This window comes from Malaya genurostris, chromosome 1, assembly GCF_030247185.1.
Source record: "Malaya genurostris strain Urasoe2022 chromosome 1, Malgen_1.1, whole genome shotgun sequence".
NCBI classification, from domain to species: Eukaryota; Metazoa; Arthropoda; class Insecta; order Diptera; family Culicidae; genus Malaya; species Malaya genurostris.
In genome coordinates this window covers 34,661,366-34,684,572 of record NC_080570.1, presented here as the reverse complement: position 1 = coordinate 34,684,572, position 23,207 = coordinate 34,661,366, and the positions used below count along the sequence as shown (strand labels likewise).

The window sequence follows — 23,207 nt, the reverse complement described above, 5'->3', positions numbered from 1 at the left end:
CGATTCAAAATACGAGATATCATAAATTCCCAGCTTCCTGCCGATGACACTATGAGAGAGATCCGGATTTTCAAGGTGCGTGCGCAAAATACATAATGTAAACATTATACATTGAACTAGTTTTACTCAAAATATTCATTGGAAACACCCAGTGTGTAAAAAGTTTCAACTATTTGAACGTGATGCGATTTGATTCCGTACACCCTTCAGTACAGCAAAAATAAACTTTTGATGCAGGTAAAACAGAAATTACTGTTGCAATTCTAAAAGAGGATTTAATCTATAGATACGTGGTACATTTCAATACGGTCCTAAATGAAATTTGTTGAAGTATGTATATGACTTACATGGATCACAAGCAAGTTAAAGTTAGTTGGCAAATTTTTGAAATATACTCCTGTTGCCATCTAATAGTCTGCTTTCGCTGCCAAATCGTCCTTCCAGTCAGGTTCTGGTATCGCAATAAGCAAACCCTTATCGTGACATTTGTTTGGTATCGGCTTCAATATGCATCTCGTGGTCCATAACTGTGCACCTTAATTCATTTATTTTGGGTAAGAAATGGTCAAGGAATTTGTGATAGATTATTGTATAACACGAAAAACAACGTTAGAATTCTTTAACATATTATTTTCTTCTTTTCTTAGTAAATCTTCATACATAGGTACCAAATATTTGCTCTCAACGTATCTATTCCTTTGCAATGTTTTGAACGCAATAATCAATTAACAGCCTAACAAACGATAGAAAATTGTGTTCAACGATTGGTTTCAGTAAGAGTGAATGGAAGAAGGTGGAGTGCGCTTTCGGAACGAAATCTGCGGAGTACTGAGAAAGTGCGAAAGAAGGAAAGAATTTTCCCCCGCGATAACAATGGAAAGAATATTCCATGAGCAAGAGAATAAGCGAAACATAGAAATACGGGAAAAACAAAGAAAGCAGCAACACCGTTCAGAGTCGTTGGCTTGGCCCCGGAATGGCAGTACCGGCGTCGTCTGATTGGTTTCCAGGGACCAGAGGAGAAGGTCGGCCGGCAATCACCAGCCCAGCTGAAGCGCTATTATTGTCCATTGATAGATGAGAAAGAACACCAGTCGGTGTCGGCAGGCTGGAATCCAGTTCCATGTTGTTTTGATTCCCAACACCAACACCACCCGTGCCAGATTGCACTACCAGAGCTAAGTTTTTAATTTCCGACAGGCCTTCGCTCGAAGCAAGTGAAATTGATAGCGGAGAAGTGTGATCCAGTGAGCCCACAGCATCTGTCGAACAAATTTCGGTTATTATATTTGGACGGAAGCGATCATCGAACAGTTTCACTTACCAGTCCGGTCAGAGTCGGGAGACCGAGCGGCCGCATTCACACGGAGCTCCAAAATTGCTTCCTCCATTTTGACCACAATCGCTTTTTGTGCGTGATATTTGCGCTCGAGAGCCTTTCACAAAAAGAGAACATTTCGTTCATTTGCGAATGCCAAAAACGAACAGCAACATGGAAACTTACATTGAATTGCTCCTTATGCTCTTCTTTGACCGTTTTCAGCATGCGCTTCTGCAGGGTGACCGTTTCGTCTCGCTTCGTCAGCAGCTGCTCAAGTTCTGCCAGACGCTCCTTCGACGAGTCCAGCTGAGCCGATTTCATCTCCAGGCTGAACTTCAGATCTGTGGACGAGTTAAAGTTAAATCACTCGTGACAAATTAAATAACTCGGAACGTCATGTATGTATTTACCCTTGACTTCATTTCCATAGGTCTCCTGAATCATGGCGTTCTCGGCATCCCTCGCCTTCAGATTGTCCAGCTTTGCCAGATATTCCTTACATTTTAACTGAATTTCGCCCATCAAAATGAGTTCACACTGCAGTCTGGTTAGCTCATCTCTGTACTGCTGGCCCAAGTCCGCCTTGAATAAGGCCTGTTGCATTTCGTTTCGTAAATCAAACAACTCGCCACGTGTCTGCTCAATGGCCACTGTTTGCTCTTTACGAGCTCGTGTTTCTGCCGCCAGCGATACCTCAAGCTCCTTAATCTTTTTCTGTAGATCCTGATTCTTCTGTATCTCGGCAGTGTGCCGTTTTTTCAGTTCGATTACCTCGGTCGAACTTTTGATCCAGTCTGAATTCGTTTTCCTCCTCAGTGCCGCCAATTCCGTGTTCAGCGAGCTAATCTCTTTGGTCAGTTGTGAAACCTGATCCTTCAGTGTTTCGTTTTCCTGTTCCAACCCACGTATCACTCTACTTTTTCCCAACAATCTTCGGTTACGCTCGGCGTGAATCTCTCGTCGATGTTTCTCGTACTGCAACTGCAAGCACAGTAGGGTGATATGATCTTTGTACAGTTCTTCCATACGTCTAGGATCTCCGTTCGCCATTCTTCTTTTCACGCACCGTTCAATGTACTTGTCAAGCATTAGGTTGGGATCAGGCTTGTTCTCATTTTCACTCTTGTCCTGTAACCTTTTCATAGCGATGTCCGACTTAAACTTCATTTCTTCCTGCAAAATTCCGTACACAATTTGCTCGTATGGCTGCGGATAGTTTTCAATCGTTTGAGTTCCGCTGCTCACAAACTGTTGGGAAGAGGTTGGGGCACCTATCTGACAACCGCGGTAACCACCACTCAGCGCACTCGTCAAGTTCTTTCGAATCTCTTGAAACAGAGCTTGATTTCTTCGAATATTCTTCTTCTCTTGTTTTTTGTTGAAGTGTGTCGCAGCCGAAATGGCTTCCTCTTCCGACGGGCTGCTTCCACTGCTACTGTCCCCATTGGCCTCCACGAGTGTCAAATCCTGCCTGTCTCCAGTCAGCGTCTTCGGATCCACTTTCAAGCTGTACTTTTTCAGATCTGGTAGCGAATGACGACGCTGATGTTTTTTCCGTGATTCACCTGCACTGCTCCGAGTCACGCTGATCCCAGTACCGTTCTTCATCATATAGCTACTGGTGTCTGCGGGTGACGTTCCCGTGCTATAGCTAGGATCCGAATCAACCACACACTGACTGTGTATCCGGTACCGCTTCCGGGTAAAGTTAATCATCGACTGAGAGTTCTTGAAATGGAGCCCACCGGCCGAACAGGGCGAACCTTCTTCCTGTTCAAAATCCTCCACGTCGAATACTTCCTTCATCGGATGTACCGGAAGCGAATGGGACAGTAGCTGATGCTGGGATGACGGGGGTTGGCTTGACAATTGCAACGGCATCTGTTCCTGCAGTAGGTGACTGTTGATGTCGATCACTTCCTGGTCCTCCTGAGTACAGTCAGATTGGCCGGCAGGCAACGGCAGCTCGTAACGTGATCCCACGAGCGCCACCGAGGTACCGCCCGGAGTGAGCTTCAAGTTCGACACCAGTTGCGCTACCCGGTTGATTTCTACGGAGAAAAATAGAATGTTTATAGTTGAATGATCATCAAAAAAAAAGTAGAGCAATTCCAGAAATGAGTAGCAAATTATCAGACTTCAAATGATCCGATTTGTTTTGCACGGATAGAGTAACCTATTACACTCAAGACTGATTTTAGGCAAGGGCGTTGTAACAAAAATGGTGTCCAAAGCGAAGTCGATTAGACACTCTAAAAATGTCATACAATGCAATAAAAGTTTAATGCATTTTGAAGAAAAAGAAAATTAGTCAAAAAATTAAAATAAAATTAAAAAAAAAACGAAGAAAAGAGAAAATGTTTATACTGCACTTACTTTACGGAAGGACAACGACTCATCAGTCTCTTTCTTAGGTATCGCGGAGTTTTTCGTGTGGACAGGTATATGTCTAGGGTTCGTTCTAGGTAAGCGATGAGTTCAGATATTTCTGCCAACCATTATATATTCAAACATTGAGTATAAATATATAATAGCGTTTATATAAACGAATGTAGCGAATTTTAATAGCTCAAATATCAATGCTAACTCTTTGTTTTCCCTGGGAAAATTATAAAATACTAGCTGACCCGTCGAACTTCGTTTAGCCTAATTTGTTCGCAGTTATATATATTAGGATAGCTTATTTGTCAAACGACTAAGTGGTTAACGTTTCTCTCCAAAAATTTTCTGATTACTTAACCTACATTTAACGGAATTCGACACACATTCGCTTTAAACAAAAAAAGAAACATCACCAAAAATTAATGTGAAAATACTTCTGTTAAGTAAAAATAGAGCAAATGAACAAACAAAAAATCGGCATGGTTCATTTAACATGGAAAAGACACCAGTGGGAGAGCGAATTTCTTTCGATGACCCTTCTGAGCATCACGGGTTAGTACGCTGCTGTGGGGATTCTCTCTGAAGTAACAAACGGTCACTCATTCTCGTTTTGCGATCCGATTCTATACGGGCAGTGGATAATTGCGATAGAATCATTTTACTTTTGCCGCTTATTCTAGCTATGTGCATATAACCTTTGTATAAGTGGTGGCTATGAAAATGTATGTGAATGCTCTACACAAGGGTTTTGAAATATTGGAACCTAGTCTGAGAATCATCAAGTCGAATCATCGATTCGATTTTCTGCGATAATTGTCAGCTTGCGATTCTCTCTTGGTAAATCCTACACAGCGCCGATCATTGCAAAACTGGATCTATTTTGGTAAGGGTCGTGAAATACTCAGAGTATGAGGTGGAGCGAAAAGATGTAGAAAAATTCTCTCACGGTTCATGCATTGCGAGGTTCTTGTGGTATCATCTACCAGAATGACGATTTTGTATACAATGTAGAATATGAAATAGTCTCAATCTATCTTGAATATTGATATCTAATTGCCACTTATTATGTGCGCTTCGTGTAATCTAAATCATTCGAAAGCAAAATCCAAGAAAATTCTCTTAGTTTGACCTGAGCGTTTCTACAGCACAATCTTTTCATTGATTCACAATGACCAATATTATTCATTTGACTCCATTACACACAATCCATCAACTGGTGAACGATATCAGAACTTTTTCTTCTGCCTACAGCGGTATTTCTAGAACAGTCATTTGGATTCTGCCAGTCATTTATGTCGTTTTCGCTTGATGCCTAACCTAACCCAGTTTTCACGCTAACTACTGTCAACGTTTCAACGTAATTGAACTAAAATTAAGTCAGTTTCGATTATGATTTTAATATCGGGTTTGCACACAACCCCGTTTTTAATTACGAACCCAACTTAGTTTCATGAAAAGTGTTTAGTTGATGAAACTACCCAGAGTCTGTTTTAGTTTTACCAAGCAAAAACTACATTAGTAAGCAATAATATCAAATCATCATTGTTGTTTGATATCAAACAAAGCACGTGGCTCAAAATGACGCATCACACAAATCAAGCATGCATGTGAAATCTCCACCCAAAACTACTCGTTGCGCGCCAAAAGATTCTTTCAACGATCTAGTATTCCTTTCTTCCACGGCCAAACACTTATGCAACTCGTTATGCGCCAAACTCCTATCGATGATCTAGCAATCATTGACGACTTTTTCAGTGAAAAATTCCATTGTCCATACAAAACCACTTTATGGATTTTTCCCACTTTTCCGGCAAGTTTTTCTAATTTTTTTGATGTACGAACCCGGTGGGAGTAAATACTGATCAAACAAAAAAGAATCATGTAAATCCGTCCATCCGTTCTTACGTGATGCGATTACAAAGAATGATCTCTGCATTTTTATATATACAGATGTACAAATAATGAAACGATCTCATCGCCATCGAACCGGCTATCTCTCTTGTTGCTATTTTCTTCCGCTACATCTTCCAATGATGCTTGCGACATTATCAGATAAATTGACTTTTTGACTGCAGAAGTCTTAATGAATGTGAGATCACGTTAAAATATATCGCGGATTGAGACACTTAAAAGCTAACAGAAAGTAAATTGGAACTCACAAAACGGACCTGTAATTCGTGATTCAATATGTTTGAAAAGTTCACTCATAGTTGCTTCACAGTACATTTATTTAAACTTAGAAATTAAATTGGTCGACATTAACATTTCTCCAGTTCGAACGATATCTCTAACTTTCGTCTTGATGGAGCCCACCAGCGCCCGTACAGACACAAATCTCCGAATTATGTGAAGAACGTGCCGTCTGAGTTATTTTGTTTCATTGCAGAACCACCTAAAAGTAGTATGAGCTGACCAAATTGGACCAAAAGATGACTTGGCCTGTATGTTTGCGGATGAACGGCAAAATAAATTTTTGTCCAACACTATTACATGTAAACAAGGGATGCCATCGACTCCAACTGCAAATCTCTTGCCAAATCATGGTCATCTTCGCGCGCTTTTCGGCAAACACGAACTTTAATCATTTCTGGAACATTCCCACGTCCAGTTGCGATGTAAAATCTTTCACCGGCAAGGATGTTCTGCTCCGTTTCAAAGCTGACGTTGTACTTTCTGGTGCCATCTAGGTTCGAAAGACCGGGGTTGGCATAGACTTATCTCAACACCTTGCTGAGCAGCTGACGATCCCCGGTTCCAGTTTTTTACATAGGTTCGCCGATTCCACATTCTGGGTTTGATTGGGTTTCGGTTTATTTTTTAAACTGCAGGTTTTGAAGATGGATACGATCCAAATACAGTTGCAAATCTCGTCGGCGTAGATCAATTTGCAGCTATAACCAAACATCAAGACGAGGAACAGTACGAGCAGAAGGGGACCCTTTTTATTGTTTTGTGGAAATTTTGATTTGATCGTAAACAACGATGAAACTAATGTCGTTTTCGCTTGAGAAAACTGAAACTGACCCACGGTAGTTTCATCAAACACTTTACACGAAACAGTGTTGATTTCGCACTTAGCAAGGAGGGGTTTGAGCAAACCTGAAATAAAACCAGGTTCGAAACTGACTCGATTTTCAGTTCAACAACAATTGAATTTGGTCGCGAAGTCCAAGTATCAGACTTTTGTAGATCGTTCAGACTATTTTGAATACACTATTGTTCGCTACATGATCATGTCTTTGTTCTTTGTCGTCTCGACCGTAAGCGATTTTCGACTCTGTCGAATGGAGTTTGAACAAGAGCTGTGAATAATGTCTTCTTAGTGAAAGGCCAAAACATTCGATTTCGACTTTACCAGTTCCCGGTAACGATCAAAAACTGTACTTCAATTTACCAAAGTGGGTATAATCGATTTTTACGAACGTAAATGTTTAAATATTGAATTGCTATTGAATTTCATCCGGATCCGACATGCAGGATTACAGGATAAAATTTGTTAAAAATTTGCTAACCGTCATTCAGAGTGACGACGTAAAAACAGGAAAAAATCTTTTAAAATTTACTCAAAGCTGATTCAGTTTGTAGGTTATGCTAGTTTAAAGCCCGAACAAACTTTCTAGTTTCTTTATTGTATTTTTAAACAATACAACGAAAATGTTTATGAGAATATCAGTTATAATATGGCATCACCACACCACTAAGAGAATCAAAACAGGTTTTCATTCAAAGTACCCTTGCCTTCAAACACATTTTGTTCATCTGTTGGGCGATTGATGAATACGATCCCAAAATAAAACTTCACTTTTCTTTGACATCCATTTATCGAGCCATGTTTCCACATCCTTGAGAGTTTGGAAGTGTTGATCAGCTAGTGCGTGTCCAATCGATAAAAAGAGGTGACAATCAGAAGGGGCCAGGGCTGGTGAATAAAGCGGGTGCAGTAAAAGTTTCCACCCAAACTTAGAAATTGTTTCTTAAACCACTTTGACGGAATGTGAAGGACCGTTGTAGGGCTGCATAATCACTTTGCCGTGATTTCGAGTCCATTTTGATCTATTTTTTAATTGATGCGTTGTTCAAATCGATGATATTCAATGATACGGGATTTTTTTGAATGGAAATACATGTTGATTGTAGAGGTATAGATTTAAGATACTTTATTCAGAGTTGTCTTGGAAAGCTAAGCTTTTTTTTTTTGTTCTTGAAACCAAGTCACGAATCCAACTTCGAAGGAACTCTTTATCTTTAGAAGTGATCCAATCGGAAAGCCATTTTTCCATACCTTCAAATCCAGCAAATGCGTGAGACATCGATGAAAACAAATCATAGTCGAAAGGGAAGTATGACGGGTTAGAGTTCAGGAATGCTATTTTTGATCGCTTTCGCTGTGTATGCAGAGTAGAGATGAGCAAAACAGTATGCAGAGTTCTATTGAAAGAACTAGTTCTCCAGAGCCGTTCGTTTGTTATTTTTATAGTTGGATTGTTTGTGCAAAGAGAAAACGAAAACTTGGTTTTGTTAGATTAAGCGAGCAAAAAAAAATCAAAAAGGTCCTACGAATTGGAACTGACGTTTCGGTTTCGGGATGGAGCTCAATTAAATAAAAACATAGAAACTACCGTTCTCGATAAAGGTTAAGCAAAAATAAAAGGTCCCACGACTTTGAACTGGGAACTACCGTTCTCGAAAAAATAAAAACATTTGCTCATTCATTCTTTCACAAGAACTAGTTCTTTTGAACCGTTCGCGAACAAATTTCCCATCTCTAGTGCAAAGGCGTTGTCATGCTGCAAAACGACTTTTTCGTGCCTACGTGAACTTTCTAGTCGTCTTTCGATGCTAGATGTTAGATTCAATTACATCATTTGCTGTCGGTAGTGATTAGTTTTTACACTATCGTATAGTTTGAGAAGCTCGTTGTACGTAGTAAACAGCCGAAAAATTTTTTTTCGATGATTTAAGTGGTCACACTTGTTGGAACACGGGAAGAATATTACAAAAAAAAAACCAACCAAACTACCCCTACAGTCCATTCCCATGTATAGGATATTGTGCATTAAATTATCTGAAAATCACGACAATCAAGTTTTTTTGTAATTATTAGTATGGTAAGTTACAAAACAACAAAAAAAATTTTCAAGTTATTTCATAAGTATAAAGCGCTCCAGGATTTTTTTGAAAATAGCAGAAATCAGCTTTGTACGAAATTCTTGTTTTGTGTCAGGTAGATGCCACTAACTTCTCTCGATATGAAGGGAATTCTATGGATTTTTTTTTGTGAGTTGAGAACACGTCCCAAATATGGAACAAATATGGAACATCAATATGCATTACAACCCTGTGTAGAATTTTTGAAATGTGTGTCCCATATTTCGGACTCAATGCAATTGAGGGTTAATATTTCTTTAAATAAATCCATTTTTCATCTCCCGTCACTTTGTTTCTTGTCGAGAAAACAAAATTTTAATTTTTTTCAATTGTCCATTATTAAACTAATGAGGAACCCATTTTTCCATCTTCTACATTTTTCCCATGACGTGTAGATGTTTTTTTTTTTGTTTCGATTATAGAGGTTTTAACCTTAAGGTCATTCGCCTCTTCGGGCCAGAAAAATTGTCTGACCCTATGTGCGGGGATGGGAATCGAACCCAAGTGGGCTGCGTGAAAGGGCATCGACTTACCCATCACGCTAAACCCGTCCCCTGTGTGTAGATGTTCAGAAATGGCTTGGAAATTTACTATATTTTTCTTGTGACCACTACAGTTGATTGTTCTACAATATTACCTGAGTCAAAGTATCTCAACGTTGAGAAAAGTCCTGGCATTACATTCTTTTTATGAAATGTGGCCTTTCTGTTTCAACAGACTTCGCAGCCGATCCTTAGCGTACAGAGTCATTGTATGGCCAGTACTACGATCCTATTGACTCTAAGAATCCTTCCAGGTTGGGACTCGAACATACAACAACTAGCTTGTAAGACCAGCGCCTCATGCCCTGTACCGCCAACCCGGGACGAATCTCAACGTTGTAAGAACTTGTAAATTGTACGGTTTTGTTATAGGATTTTCATATTTTAGAGGAACCGCATTACGGTGTTCATCTAACAAGTTAATAAACTCCTCTGCCAAATATTTAGTCACTCGGAATAGCTCCTAAAAGTTACCATCCAGTATCTCAAACGGATTGCTGTGTGTATTCTTAAAAAATCGACGATGGTGAAGTAGCTTAATTTTTTCTTGCCGGCAGTACAACTTTTTCTCATGCAAATACCATTGCTCCTACGTAATAAATTTTGAATAGTTTAACTGAATTTTATCTATAAAAGAGGAGAAATGTCTTTCGCAAAAATGTTGAAGAGAAAAATATTTTCCTTTTCTTTTTCAAGTGTCAAAATATATCTTCTTGAACTTGGCGGGTATTCCAAATAAAGCAAATAGGCGAAATCTCTGCTATTTTCTTCTAGTTATTAGAACTTTCGTGACAGGAGCATCGTCGTTAAATTGAATGAAAAAAAAAGTGAATTTTGTGAAGAGAAAGATTTTCTTTTCTTTAGGAAAATTGGGATTTCTTCTGTCACCTGAATTCGGCTGCAGGTAACTTATAAATGTATTATTTGGAACAAAATCTATTTTTTGATTATTTTCAAATTTTCGAGAAAGCATACAACTCTTTTTCTAATGTTTATTCTTTTTTTTCAGAGTACTCAATCGATTTCCCACAACTTCGTCTTTGACGTCATTTTTATTCATTCGACAGTTTTCGAATTACAACGATTTGAAGAGAGAACAAAAACCAGTCCTGAATTGAATTGGTTTCATCCAAATTGGAGGAAGTCGATCACGAATTTGTCACCTATTCCGCCGAGAAATTTCTGGAATTTCCCGAAATGGTGAAGATTCAAACAGAATACTGCCAGACTTGCAGCAATGCCGAATTTCCCTACGGAATCATAGATCAGATTCTTCAAATAATGTGATCATCATTCTGTTTGAACCTTCAATCAATTTGTCAAATGGATCTCACATTTGCCCATCAAAAAATATCGTCAACTCACCAAACGTCGGTTGATCAATCGGTAGCGGACTCGAAGGCACACTGTTGCTGGTGGAGGTCGCGGTTGTAGTGTTGGACAACTGCAGGACCGAATGGTTCCGGTCGTTAACCATACGCAGTAACTTTTGCGATGTGATAACATTTTTCTCGTAGCTGAAATGGCCGGCTTCTTTCTTGACTGGCGACGACGGTTGGCTAGTGTTCCAGGACATGGCACGAACCGTCGACGAGTTGACCGGGAAGGGTCTGGGGTGCTTCACGATATCCTTCATCGGTGTAGTTTCCGGTGTAGCTTCGACGGCTGCTTCCGGAGGGGAAGCACCGTCTGCCGCCGGTAGCAGAGGACTCGATATCGTAGGGATTGCGTAGCTGGGCGTTGGATTTGGAGTGTGCGGAACCGTTGATGTTCCGGGTGGTGGCGTCGGTTGCATCATATTGCTCGGAGACCAGAAAGAATTCTGCGCTGCAATGGTGCTCAGTTTCTGGTCAGTGGAAATCGTATTGAAGTAGTTTACACTTGTCTTCCACTGAAAGTCAATCGTGGCTGTGACGGCACTAAATTCAACCGGTTTGATGGGCGTCGCATAGCACGGACACTCATTGCTTACGGCTAGCTGATGTTCCTGTGGTTTGTCAAGGTAATCTAGAGACATTCGAGCGCATTCGTTAACCACGTCGTGCGGTTCCATGTTCTTCCAACGAACTTTACTCAGTTCACTTTTCTGATCCGAGGAAATCAATCGTGGATGGATTTTCACTGTTTCCAGTAATGGTTTGATTGTGTGTTGAAAAATAGCTTGATTATCTCCACAATACGACCGTTTCAGAAACGTGATAAAATTACACGGATACATTCCATACAGCCTGTTGAAGAGTTCATACAAACCGAACTGTAGATAGATCAGTTGATCCTCCGGAAGGTTTACGGAAGTGTTTCTGTCGAACGTGGCAAGGTAGTTGAATATCTGAAACAAATCCTGAACGTACTCTCCCATCACCAAAGGTATGACGGGCAGTAGATTGATGATGCTCAGAACCGCGGCGATCAGCGGAATGATTTCCTTCTCCTCCTTGGATAGTTTGAGCATTTCCTTGAACAGCTGATGGGTACCGACATTACACAGCCAGGACGGTCGCTTCTGAATGATGTGCGCAAACAAATCCAATGCGAGCATTTTGTTCGAACCACTTTTTATCCAGTCAGCCAGTTTGTCCAAGATATATTTGTCATGCGGATTCTGCACCTTGACCAGAAGCTCGACTATGCGAACAGACGATGTCTGGCCGAAGTACTCCATCATGCTATGTGGTAACCAGGACTCTCGTGCTGAAAAAAATAACAAACAAACAAAAACAAATCTTAGTATCAATGGTCCTGCCATGTTACTGATAATTGCAATCTTCATCATTCATATTACACGCGACATCCCCCCGCCCTCTATCGCCCTGGATGCCGGTGGAAAATTAAAAAAACCGCACTCATATTCGCACGCGAATTCGCCATCATCCTGGTGAGAGGGGAGAGTGGGATCGGCAGTGGTTTTTCTTAATTCTGCGAGAGCCGAAACGGGTCGGTTGTTGTTGTTTTCAATAAGTCTTATGTCTTATTTTTAGAATTACTCATTTGTTTCGTCAGCTAGCAGAGAGACTAAAGTTCGGTTACCCAGTTTACCATGAATTGTTTTTCTGTTTTTCAAAGCACCCGTCCCGTTCCACCTTTTCCGTTACGCTCCGTTCTTTTGCCATCTTATGACAGAAAACAAAAAGGATCACCCTAGGAAGTACTGACAGGCAGAAAAACAAAGAAACTGTCAAATAGAAGCAGCAATTGCCGCGCTGTCGTCTTGTGCAGAAAAAAAAATGTTTGGACATTTCCGCGCGAACGCCAGCCAGATACGTCCCGCATCTATCAAATACTGCTACTTTGTGTTCTGAACTCCCAGTCCCGCGGATCCCACCCGTGACATTTGAGCATGCCTCACGACAGCACAGCGGCCGATCATATCTTGGAAACTGAACAAACAACTATCTATGCATCTCGCTTTCTCACCTGCACGCGTTCCTGCTCATATTCACGATGCTGGTGAGCAAAACAATTTTTTTTCCTCACACAGCTGTTTTCCTGTCAAAACTTGGTACTAGTTTGTTAATCGAATGGTGCATGAAATAATGAACTGTTGAATTGATTTCGAAAACCGAAATGCATTTTACTAAGAAGTGCAGTTACTGTGCGAATCGGTGCTTGGACCGAGATGAAATCAAAGATAAACTAAAGATTGAGTGGTCAGTGATTTTAAATGTACTATCGAAATACGACTCCTCGACGACTTCGGTTCACAGTCAAAAGTTTTCATTCAGTGAGGAACCACCAATTGAAAGTTTCATAAAACTAGGACTTATGGATCAAGTAGATATCAATTCCTTTAAGATGTACAGGACTTTTTAATTTAAAATGGTTGTGTATACGCGTTATCGCTTCGCCAACTGGGCTTGCGATCAGCTCGAAGAAGACGCCGATTTTTGCCAAAAAACCATCTTCTCGGATGAGGCACATTTTCATCTCGGCGGGTATGTTAATAAGCAGAATTGTCGCATCTGGGGGACGGAAAACCCGCACGTTATCATGAAGAAGCCGATGCCTCCTCAGAGAGTGACGATTTGGTGCGGATTTTGGTCTGGCGGCATCATTGGGCAATTTTTCTTCGAAAATGAAGCAGAAGCCGCCGCCACGGTGCATGGCGAACGCTACCGCGCCATGATTAGCGATTGGTTCTTCCCGTTACCTGAAGAGGAAGACTTGGACACCATTTGGTTCCAACAAGACGGCGCTCCGTGCCACACAGCCAACGCTGCAATCGATCTTCTGCGCACAGTCTTCGAAGATCGAATTATCAGTCGAAATTCGGATGTCGTTTGGCCGCCTCGGAGCTGTGATTTGACGCCGTAAGACTATTATCTTTAGGGGGGCTGTCAAAGATAAGTGTTATGTGGACAAGCCAGAGGACAACATTCGTGCAGCCATAACTGAAATAAAGCTGCATACAATCGAAAATGTTCTAAAAAACTGGATTGACCGTATGGCGTACTGCAAGGCCAGCCGAGGCAGCCATTTGAATGAAATTATATTCCACAATTAATGGGAAGGATTGTACTTTACCTCAGTCGGTTAAATGAAATAAAAATAATGCATCAGTGTAAATAAAAGACCAGTTTCGTCTCGTGACAAAATTGACTAGTTGTACACTGCATATGTGGTATGATAGCAGATGTAACAGTTTGTTGTAAGTGAATACTAAAGATTGAGGAATGGAGACAAACAAATCTCATAGCTGAACTGAGTAATTATCTCTTCTTCAATCTGTGCAGTAACTCAAGTGCACGGAAAAGACACTAACACAGTGACAACAGATACTCTGAAATCTTTTTTATGTGAGTTTACGTACCGCATAAAAAAAACCGCATAACTCTGAAACTTCGCATAAAAAATCGCAGAAAGGAAACCGCATAACTCTGTAAAATTCGCATAAAAAACCGCATAACTCTGAAAATTCGCATAAAAAAGTCGCATAAAAAAAGACCTTAGTGTACTTGAAATTTTTTGTATGATATATATGAGATGCGTGTTAATACACACAATTTCGATGCGATCCAACCTGCTTTCATCGAATAAATAAACATTCCAAAAATAATAATTGAATTTGGAACCAACTGTTAAAATTCACTTTTCGGAGAACCGTCATGCATCAATAATGTATCATCGTATCGTCAGAATCGCAAATATGTGTTGTGGTTTTCAGTATAAACATAGGTTGAATTTTCTTACAGTTGGTTTTTTAAATATATAAATAAAACAAGTTCTGAATCAAATTACAGAACAAAATTTGATATTTATAAAATGATCATCATATAACGTGACCAATGCAATTCATTCAAATTTTTTCTGAATTATATTACTATCCTATGAATATCTAGAGTAAAAGTCTTGAAGAATTTCTCCTTCATATCATAAGACCTTATGGAATACATTCAAAATCATTTTGTCTGAAAGTCACAATTCGTTCTTATGATTCTCGAAGACCATTTTGCTTAAGTGTTGAATCGCAACTTTTTACTAGTAAAGTGTTTCTGAGTCTACCATTTGCAATAATTATTGGAATGTTTATATAGGATTATAGAAAGTGTCTTCAGCAAATTTTATTTTAAATGACTGGTTGGTTGAAATCTGGACTTTTAAACCATTATCTCATGTTGTGTAAAACCAGAGACAAAGTAAGCACGAGAAGCCGAATCGAGATGAGTGCTAATATGTGACAAACGAGAAATGTACTTACAGCAAATCAATGGGGTTTTCTCATATTAGCATCCAGCTCGGCTCACTCAATCTCACTCTGACAGCGTTCTAAAGGTACACAGCGGTAATGATATTTTATCGATGGGTTTTTTGAAGTTCGCCCTAAGGAAGAATGGGTAGAACTTGATCCTGAATATCTCGAGTTGTACTAAACGCAACAACATAATTCTTTCTCCAATCAGCAATTTATGATTAAATTTTCACCAGTGTGAGAAAGAAATTAAATTTCTCAAACTTATGGAAACAACGAGGAAAACTTATAACACTTTCCTTTTTCGCACTCGGACAACGGTTTTGATGTAGTATCAGTCCAGATGTTCCACTGGACGAGTATAAAAGGACGAAAATCGATCTTTTTTTTTTGTGCGCTAAACCAAAACTTAGCGTAGGCAAATTTATTTCAATTGAATATTTTGAAGTCCCATTTACATTTTATCTTGACATAACTTCATTTTCTTTTTTTTTTTGTGATAAGTTTTTCTAATCCCAAATACCTATTCCTATCCAAAAACCAAATTTATACTTACAGGCCGCGAATAGCTCCGAGAATCGCTTCTTCGACTCCTCCGCCAAAGGCAGGTTGTTCGATTCCAGATCGGAGAACAGTTTTGCTACATCCATCTTGCCTCTGCTTTGCTTTCGCTACGAACTGTTTTTTTCCTAGTGCTGTATCGAACTTTTCTCCGAAGTATCGGCTGGAAGCTCTTCCTGTGTATCCGCAAAGACCGCTCGGTTTTCTGTTGCGTAGAATTGTCTTCGTCTTCGGCGTTTCGCTCTTCCTTGCTCGATTCGTATTATCATACTTTTCCTCAATTCTGCTGCTTCTCCTGCTGATTTCCTCCGTCGTCTGCTGACACTTTGTCGATAGCTCACATCGATTTCACGAACATGTCACTGATCCCCACCGCACTTCCAAAACGAAACATGCTGATTTTCCCGTCAGCAAAGTTTGCGGTGAATTGATGGGACTACGTTGAAATCTATCGTTGAAAAAATTGCTCCACAGAGCGAATAAAGAAAACAACTTCTACACCTCAGCACCACCACTTCTAGCTCGTATCGAAAAGGCTTACTTTTCCAACCCTTTGTGACGCTGTTTCACCGGATGTTCCTTTCCCGTCGTTTCCAATCGACAGATGATGGAAACAAAATTCCAGCCCTTTTTTGACGCACGAAAGCCCTTGCACAATACACAACTTGCGGACATTGATGGCCGCGTAGGAAAAAATAAAATCACTTTTTCCTTTCTTCACCACTTCCCTGCCAACCAACATCAACCAGAACCTCTGCCAAAGCGAATCTACGACTCACCCTTCCGTACTGTGTGTGATCGGATCGAAGACTGGCAGTGCGGCTGTTTTGCACTGCTGATAGTTCCTCTTCGTTGCAGTTTTCTACAGTGATACCGGTTATTATTATTACTTAACAATGAGGAAATATATACACGTAGATAGCAACCTGTGTCTAATTTATGTTAATTGACTAACAATGGACAATAAGCAATCTATCGTTTCCATTATTAAATAGTTCCAGAAAACTCTATCAGTTTAGTATTGCATTTATGTGTACAATGCACGGAAAATTTATCGCATACAATTACATCTGGCATCATTGCATTATCACGGGCTAATGCTGTCAAATCAGCTACATTGCGTTCGTGATGTTAGCTCTTTTGGATAGCCGAGTAAAATCTACACGTCAGCAGTAAATTACCGAATAGTTAGTACTTTCTAGTGATCCAACCACTCAGCAAGTGATTATATTTTGTTAGTCGTTGAGCGTTTGTTGAACGGCATGCTGCACGAAATAATAGTTCAGTTTGCTTGAACGGTTTGTTTTTGGTTCCTATAAAAATAGTGCGGAAATTCGATGTTATCTTCACATGGAAAGAAAAATTGTTGTTATGATAAAACTTCCAAAATTCTCCAAAATGGATAAAAACTTCCAAAATTCTCCAGTAAAACTAGTCCAACGGGGCTCATACTCCTCATATTGAAAAGGGCTAAACATAGGTCCTCTATCTACCAGATTAGTTGAACGAAAAAAAATGGCACTCGGTTCAATGGTCTGTTTTAAAATCGAAAAAAGGGGAACTATTATACAGTGAATAAAGTTAGATTTACTCACTTTAGAGAAAAGCTGATATTTGTCAAATCCTGAGTAACATTTCACTGCACGAAGTAGAGAAGGGTGAAAATGAATAAGCAATAATCGTAGAGAACCCGAATCTACTGATATATTCTTCTGGTTGCGCGCATGTTCGTTTTATACATCCGTGTGTCATTCGTTCATTATTTTACTCTTCGAATTGGTTTGAATAGCATCACTGCGATGATCGTTGGTTTCCATTCTTCGCGAAGCATTCTTCATCTTATAAATTCACCATATCTTGTGAGGTAGCAGCAATGGGGGAGTTCTGGGATATGGTTCATCACACACACATAAGACTATGGTACTATTACTGGGGAAACGTCTTAATTTGCTTGTTTCAAAGACAGCACGAACGATAATCGCGAATTAGATTTTGACGATGATCACTGCATGAATATTCGTTCCGCGAATGCATACGGTGGTAAGTTCAATGCGAATAACAACTGCAAGAGCGATTATCGAACAAAGACGAAGGGAAGCGATCGATGATCATTGGCGATCGTTGCATTTTTGATATTCGAGCAAAATTGCTTAAATCTATTTATTTATTAACAATCAATCAATAGACACAACATGATCCTTATCCCGAATGATATTTAAACATAATCAAAAATAATTTTCAATTTTCGTCGAATCACTTTAAATTTTCCTTTGACGGAACAGAATCTTTCCTCTTAACCACGGTGAGAAAACCCGGTTCGACACTTACAAGAAAATCTTCAAATATTTGTCGACAACCTGTAATTGCTTCTACGATAAAGTTTTCCGCACAACGTTTTCATAGCACGGGGAGTAAAATTTGTTGTCAATTTAGAAACGGAGTAGAAGTTACTCAGTTTTCGAAATCAATATTACTAACTTTTTGACATTTGAACTAAATAAGCAAAAGTGAGTACAAATAGCTCACTTAAGGCCTGGGGACAGTGGGTCGCGTATAGATTTTGAATCTTCCTCCATGACTTCCTAGATTTCCTTTGTGTCTATGTCTTTAGGAACCTTGTTGAGTAGATTTGATTTTTCTTTCCCGGACACCACCAGAAAACTTATGTGAATAAAATGGCGGACACATTAAAACTGACTGTGTTTCACAGAAAAATATAAGACTTTTTTTATCGCGACAACCCTTTGTGTCTATGTCTTTAGGAACCTTGTTGAGTAGATTTGATTTTTCTTCTTTTCCCGGACACCACCAGGAAACTTAAGTGAATAAAATGGCGGACACATTAAAACTGACTGTGTTTCACAGAAAAATATAAGACTTTTTTTATCGCGACAACATATATGTTTTTATGTACTAATCGTTTCTAAACTAAATTATCTAGAATTTGTCACGGTGGATTTAAGATATAAGCTTTCAAAGTCGAGATATTCGATGATCAAGTAGATGTATGTTATTCCAAGCGTTGAAATGTTCAACAGTTCTATAGTCAGAAAAAAATATAACACCAGCGGTAACCTCAAGGAATCATTCTGCACATGGGTCAGGTGGGTTTTTCGATATTCATCACCGTTTCCAAGAAAATTTACTTTGAAACGAGAAAACAGCACAAAACCCCACGTCTTTAGCGTACTGCCCTCACCCCTTAAGAGTAAAGTTGAACGAGCGTATAGGAGAGTGACTTTTTCGATTTGTTTTAATTCAGTGAGAAAACATAAGACATTTGTATTATTTCACGTTTCTTTCAAATGTCTCCGTTGATCTCTGGTTCTAAAATTACTAATATTTTCCACTTAAGAGAATGGAAGAGTCTTGGATCTTTTGGTGAACTTTTCAAACGACCTTAGAGAAAATAAAGTGACAGATTACAAATAGAAAAGAACGTCTCGCGGGAGATCGGCCAAAAAGCCATTTTTCAACATATTCGTATAGGAATCCTGAAAAATTCAGTGCTCGTTGAGGAATCATATGAAATGATAGTTGCATATTGCGTATTTTTGTTTTGGCTAGAATCAAGTATTTAAAAAAAACTATACGGAAGAGTTATGTTTAACACCTTTATTCGTAGACAAGAAAAACTAAGTTTGTTATATTTCGTATCATAAATGTATTTCAGTGCAAAATAAACCCTATTACCTTCCCATCCGTCAAAGTTTGAATTGAATTTTTGTTAAATTTAACTACTCAAAAAAAACGATTGTTTCCACAGAAAAAAACGAGTGATTCAAAAATTACTCAGATTTGGATTAGACTCATTTTATGTTTTGGTAACTGAGTAACAAGAATTTAACGTGTGTTCGTAGAAACAATTGACTTTTGGCAACCCGAGTAAAAAAATGCTATGAAAATAACAAAAATGTAATCGGCAGTATACTTTGTTTTCACAATATTCGAAAAATATATGAAATAAGATTCTACAAATTGTTAATTTTGGGGTAGAATGCTACTACTTCGTGCTAAGCTGCCTCACAAACTTGTTCAGACAGTTCGTTGTCTGTCTACTAAAGTTATTCCAAAAGATGAAGTTAAGTACACTCACACAATCAATTTGCCGAAGACGAAATTCCCAACCCGGTTGACCGTTGAAAAACGTTTCGGTGTGCAGGAACGGCTACGAAAGGTATTGATTTCATTAGCTATCAGGTTTCTATATAAAATGTGAATCGTTGTAGACCAGCTTCAGGGAGCTGTACTGCTGGCAGCGCGAAAATTTATCATCCGAACAGGAATTCACACTACACGATGGTCCACCTTACGCGAACGGGGACCTCCATATGGGCCATGCTATCAATAAAATCATAAAAGATTTTATTTTGAAACACAAGATTGCATCCGGCATCAGAGTGCATTACGTACCCGGATGGGACTGCCATGGTTTACCGATAGAACTGAAAGCACTAGATGCCTACCAAAGCAAGAAGAAAGATAATGTGAAGCTGCTTGACCCGTTAAAAGTACGTTCCTTGGCTAGAAAATTCGCTCTGGAAACAATCGGCAAACAGAAAGCTGAATTTGAAAAATGGGGTGTGACGGCTGATTGGTCGGAAGAGCGATCCTGGTATCGGACTTTTGATCCGAGCTATATTCAGACTCAGCTCGAGTTGTTTGCGGAACTGTTCGAAAAAGGACTTATTTACCGGGATATGAAGCCAGTGTTTTGGTCTCCATCGTCCAAATCTGCACTGGCCGAGGCAGAACTGGAATACGATGAGGCTCACGTGAGTCCTTCGCTATACTTGATGCTTAATATCAAACAGATAGAAGGCTGTTTGGAAATTCAAAGGCTTCTGGATTCGGGTGCAACAGTTGCAGCTGTTATTTGGACAACTACGCCTTGGACGCTGCCGGCAAATCAAGCAATATGTTTTAACTCGAATTTAGCATATAGTTTAGTGGCAGCCGAAGGCAGGAAGGAATTATTACTGATCGGTTCTGAGTTGATTTCAGACGTTTCGGAACAAATTGGAATTAATAATTTGAAAACAGTGGTCGAAGTTCCTGGATCGAGTTTGAAATCTGCAATTTACGAGCATCCAATCAATGGGGAATGTTTGCCTTTTCTTCCGGCGGAGCACGTGAAAGCTGAAAAGGGTACCGGTCTGGTACACACCGCTCCCGCCCATGGACCGGACGATTTTCTAGTTTTTCTCGCACACAAGATCCCAGTGAAATCACTCATCGACGAGTTAGGGTGCTACAATCACAGTAGCCCGGAATTTTTAAAAGGAAAATTTGCTCTCACAGACGGCAATCGGTTGATTTTAGAACATTTGAAAAATCAAACCCTAGCTTGTGGCAGCATAGTGCACTCCTACCCAATCGACTGGCGTACCAAAGAACCGGTCCTTTTGAGGGCAAGCGATCAATGGTTCATTAACACCGATCGGCTGAAAGAACAGGCGTTGAAGGCCGTCGAAGAAGTGCAGATATTCCCTCACACTTCAGCGGATGTTAGCAAAAAGGTGCTTCGTGGACAGCTGCAGAAACGAGCCTATTGGTGCATATCCCGACAACGGGCATGGGGCGTACCGATTCCAGTGGTTTATGATCGAAGATCAATGAAGCCGATTGTACACTCCGGAATCATTAGGAATCTTGTTGATAAATTGACACAAACGGGTAATATTGATTTCTGGTGGACTTCAACCATCGAAGAACTAGTTCCGGAGTCCGTGCTCGCAGAATTGAATGTGTCGGCAAATGACCTAGTCCGGGGCAGTGACATACTGGATATTTGGTTCGATTCAGGTATCTCGTGGCTTAGCGTGTTGGGTAAAGATCGTATTGCCGATCTGTACTTGGAAGGACTGGATCAGTTCACAGGATGGTTCCAATCTTCCCTTTTGATGAGCGTAGCTGCTAGGGGAAAGAGTCCGTACCGAGCCGTTTTTGTGCATGGATTTGCAGTTGATGAAAACGGCCAAAAAATGTCCAAATCGCTTGGCAATATTATCTCACCCAATGACATCGTGGAACAGTATGGATGCGATGCCCTCCGGTGGTGGGTGGCGGCTCACGCCATTCAAAATACTTCAATTCCCGTGAGCCACAAACTGCTGGCTGCATCGGCTGAGAATGTTCAGAAAATTCGTGGTATCATTCGATATTTATTGGGCGTCATACCCAAAGGGACACAGACCAAGATCAACGAAAGCCACTTGAACCACGTAGATCGGTATTACCTAGAACAGTTGCAGAAATTGCATGATACGGTTAGTAAACGGAAGTCCGTAACTAATATTATTTCTATCAGATTTTATTTGTTTTTGACATAGGTTTCTGCACTGTACGGAACATATCAATTCAATAAGGCCTCAGCCGTCATACTAACGTTTAGCGTTTCAACGCTATCCGGTTTCTACCTGCATTTGATCAAGGACCGTCTTTACTGTGGTTCGGACAACCAGTATCACATCATTCAAACCATACTCGCTCAAACGTTCAGTATTTTGTGTAAAGTGCTGTGGCCGATCGCACCTTTCCTGGTCGAAGAGAGCTGGAGATATCATTCAGGTAAATTCGATCGGTTTTTAACCATTTGAATAAAAAGCTAATTCGTTCTCCCGTATCAGACAGGGAACCGTTTTTCAAATCATGTCACCAATTGAAACCCGTATTTCAATTGGGTAATCACTCTGACGTCGCAAGCGTCGTAGAACAAGCTTTAGACTTGAAACGTCACATTTTCCAGCAGCCAAACATGGATATCAACAGTTGGCTTCTGAAGGTGGATGTTTTTTCACCAAAACAATCCCTACGGCTTCTGCAACAACTTCAGCCTGAACTGAATCAATCGTGCAGCGATTCGGAGCTTACTGAAATACTTCAAATTGGATCAGTATGTTTGCGTGAGTCGCCTAATGATGAGTTAAAAGTAAACATCGAGAAAATCGAAAACAGTCAGCTGTGCCCCCGATGCAGACGGTTCACTCTATGTGCAGATCGTGGTCTCATCTGTTCACGATGTTTGACTGTACTGAAACATAAGTCAATGCAAGAAAAGTGTTAAACACAGTTAAATACAAGCGTAGCTTGTCGACAGTTATGTTAAGCAAAATAAAATGTTTATATCAGAAAACTTTTTTGTTTTGTGGTTTTTCTTCCTGAACACTAACAAATCTCAGCCGGGTATTTTCTGTTGATGGAGGCTAGCGAACAGATAATTTTTCCTACGGCCGTTTTGTCAACTGATTCACTGACTGCGGTACTCCATAGATGATGCAGGGAGGGCGGCTGTATGACGACACAGTCTGCCGCTGCAGATTCCATCGGTGGTGGACCTGTATTGACTTTCGCTATAGAACGGAAATGGAATTACGTGAAGCGCTCCGGAGGTACGCTTACCACCTTCGATGCATCTCTTTCCCGGCAGTATTTTCAGTTGGTGAAAAAAAATCATCATCATACGAGACACGACCGATCATGATGACATTAAAAATGCAATTTCTAAACTCTCATCAGCAGACTTAAACTTGAAAAATAGGCAAATAATTGTGAAATACTCATCCCG

The 23,207-nt window shown here is 40.0% G+C and overlaps 2 protein-coding genes across 3 annotated transcripts; one reads left to right on the top strand and one right to left on the bottom strand.

The window, feature by feature from the left end:
* Positions 1 to 609: 609 nt before the first annotated feature.
* Positions 610 to 16,447, bottom strand: LOC131436419 (hamartin). 2 transcript variants are annotated; one of them, XM_058605147.1, is made up of 7 exons: positions 16,182 to 16,447; positions 15,636 to 16,132; positions 10,759 to 12,084; positions 1,732 to 3,372; positions 1,505 to 1,662; positions 1,325 to 1,436; positions 610 to 1,262 (listed from the first exon to the last, which is right to left on the bottom strand). In XM_058605147.1, the coding sequence occupies exons 2-7, from the start codon at positions 15,727 to 15,729 to the stop codon at positions 952 to 954; spliced, it is 3,642 nt and encodes a 1,213-aa protein (XP_058461130.1). In that variant the 5' UTR covers positions 15,730 to 16,132; positions 16,182 to 16,447; the 3' UTR covers positions 610 to 951. The 2 variants fall into 2 exon arrangements, with proteins under 2 accessions (XP_058461130.1, XP_058461121.1); XM_058605138.1 differs by having other exon boundaries at positions 15,636 to 16,447.
* A 3,100-nt stretch (positions 16,448 to 19,547) lies between these two features.
* LOC131436411 (isoleucine--tRNA ligase, mitochondrial) lies at positions 19,548 to 22,775 on the top strand. The gene is made up of 4 exons (XM_058605126.1): positions 19,548 to 19,817; positions 19,870 to 21,909; positions 21,973 to 22,210; positions 22,270 to 22,775. The coding sequence occupies exons 1-4, from the start codon at positions 19,638 to 19,640 to the stop codon at positions 22,704 to 22,706; spliced, it is 2,895 nt and encodes a 964-aa protein (XP_058461109.1). The 5' UTR covers positions 19,548 to 19,637; the 3' UTR covers positions 22,707 to 22,775.
* The last annotated feature ends 432 nt before the right edge of the window (positions 22,776 to 23,207 follow it).

Excerpts from the sequence above, each read along its gene's own strand:
- LOC131436411 (XM_058605126.1), top strand. The coding sequence starts at position 19,638 with ATGCTACTACTTCGTGCTAAGCTGCCTCACAAACTTGTTCAGACAGTT. Across the intron at positions 21,910-21,972 it reads TGCAGAAATTGCATGATACG|GTTTCTGCACTGTACGGAAC; the intron begins GTTAGTAAACGG and ends TTTTTGACATAG. Across the intron at positions 22,211-22,269 it reads GAGCTGGAGATATCATTCAG|ACAGGGAACCGTTTTTCAAA; the intron begins GTAAATTCGATC and ends CTCCCGTATCAG.
- LOC131436419 (XM_058605138.1), bottom strand. The coding sequence starts at position 15,729 with ATGGATGTAGCAAAACTGTTCTCCGATCTGGAATCGAACAACCTGCCT. Across the intron at positions 1,437-1,504 it reads AGCATAAGGAGCAATTCAAT|GCTCTCGAGCGCAAATATCA; the intron begins GTAAGTTTCCAT and ends TTTTTGTGAAAG. Across the intron at positions 1,263-1,324 it reads TCCCGACTCTGACCGGACTG|ATGCTGTGGGCTCACTGGAT; the intron begins GTAAGTGAAACT and ends TTTGTTCGACAG.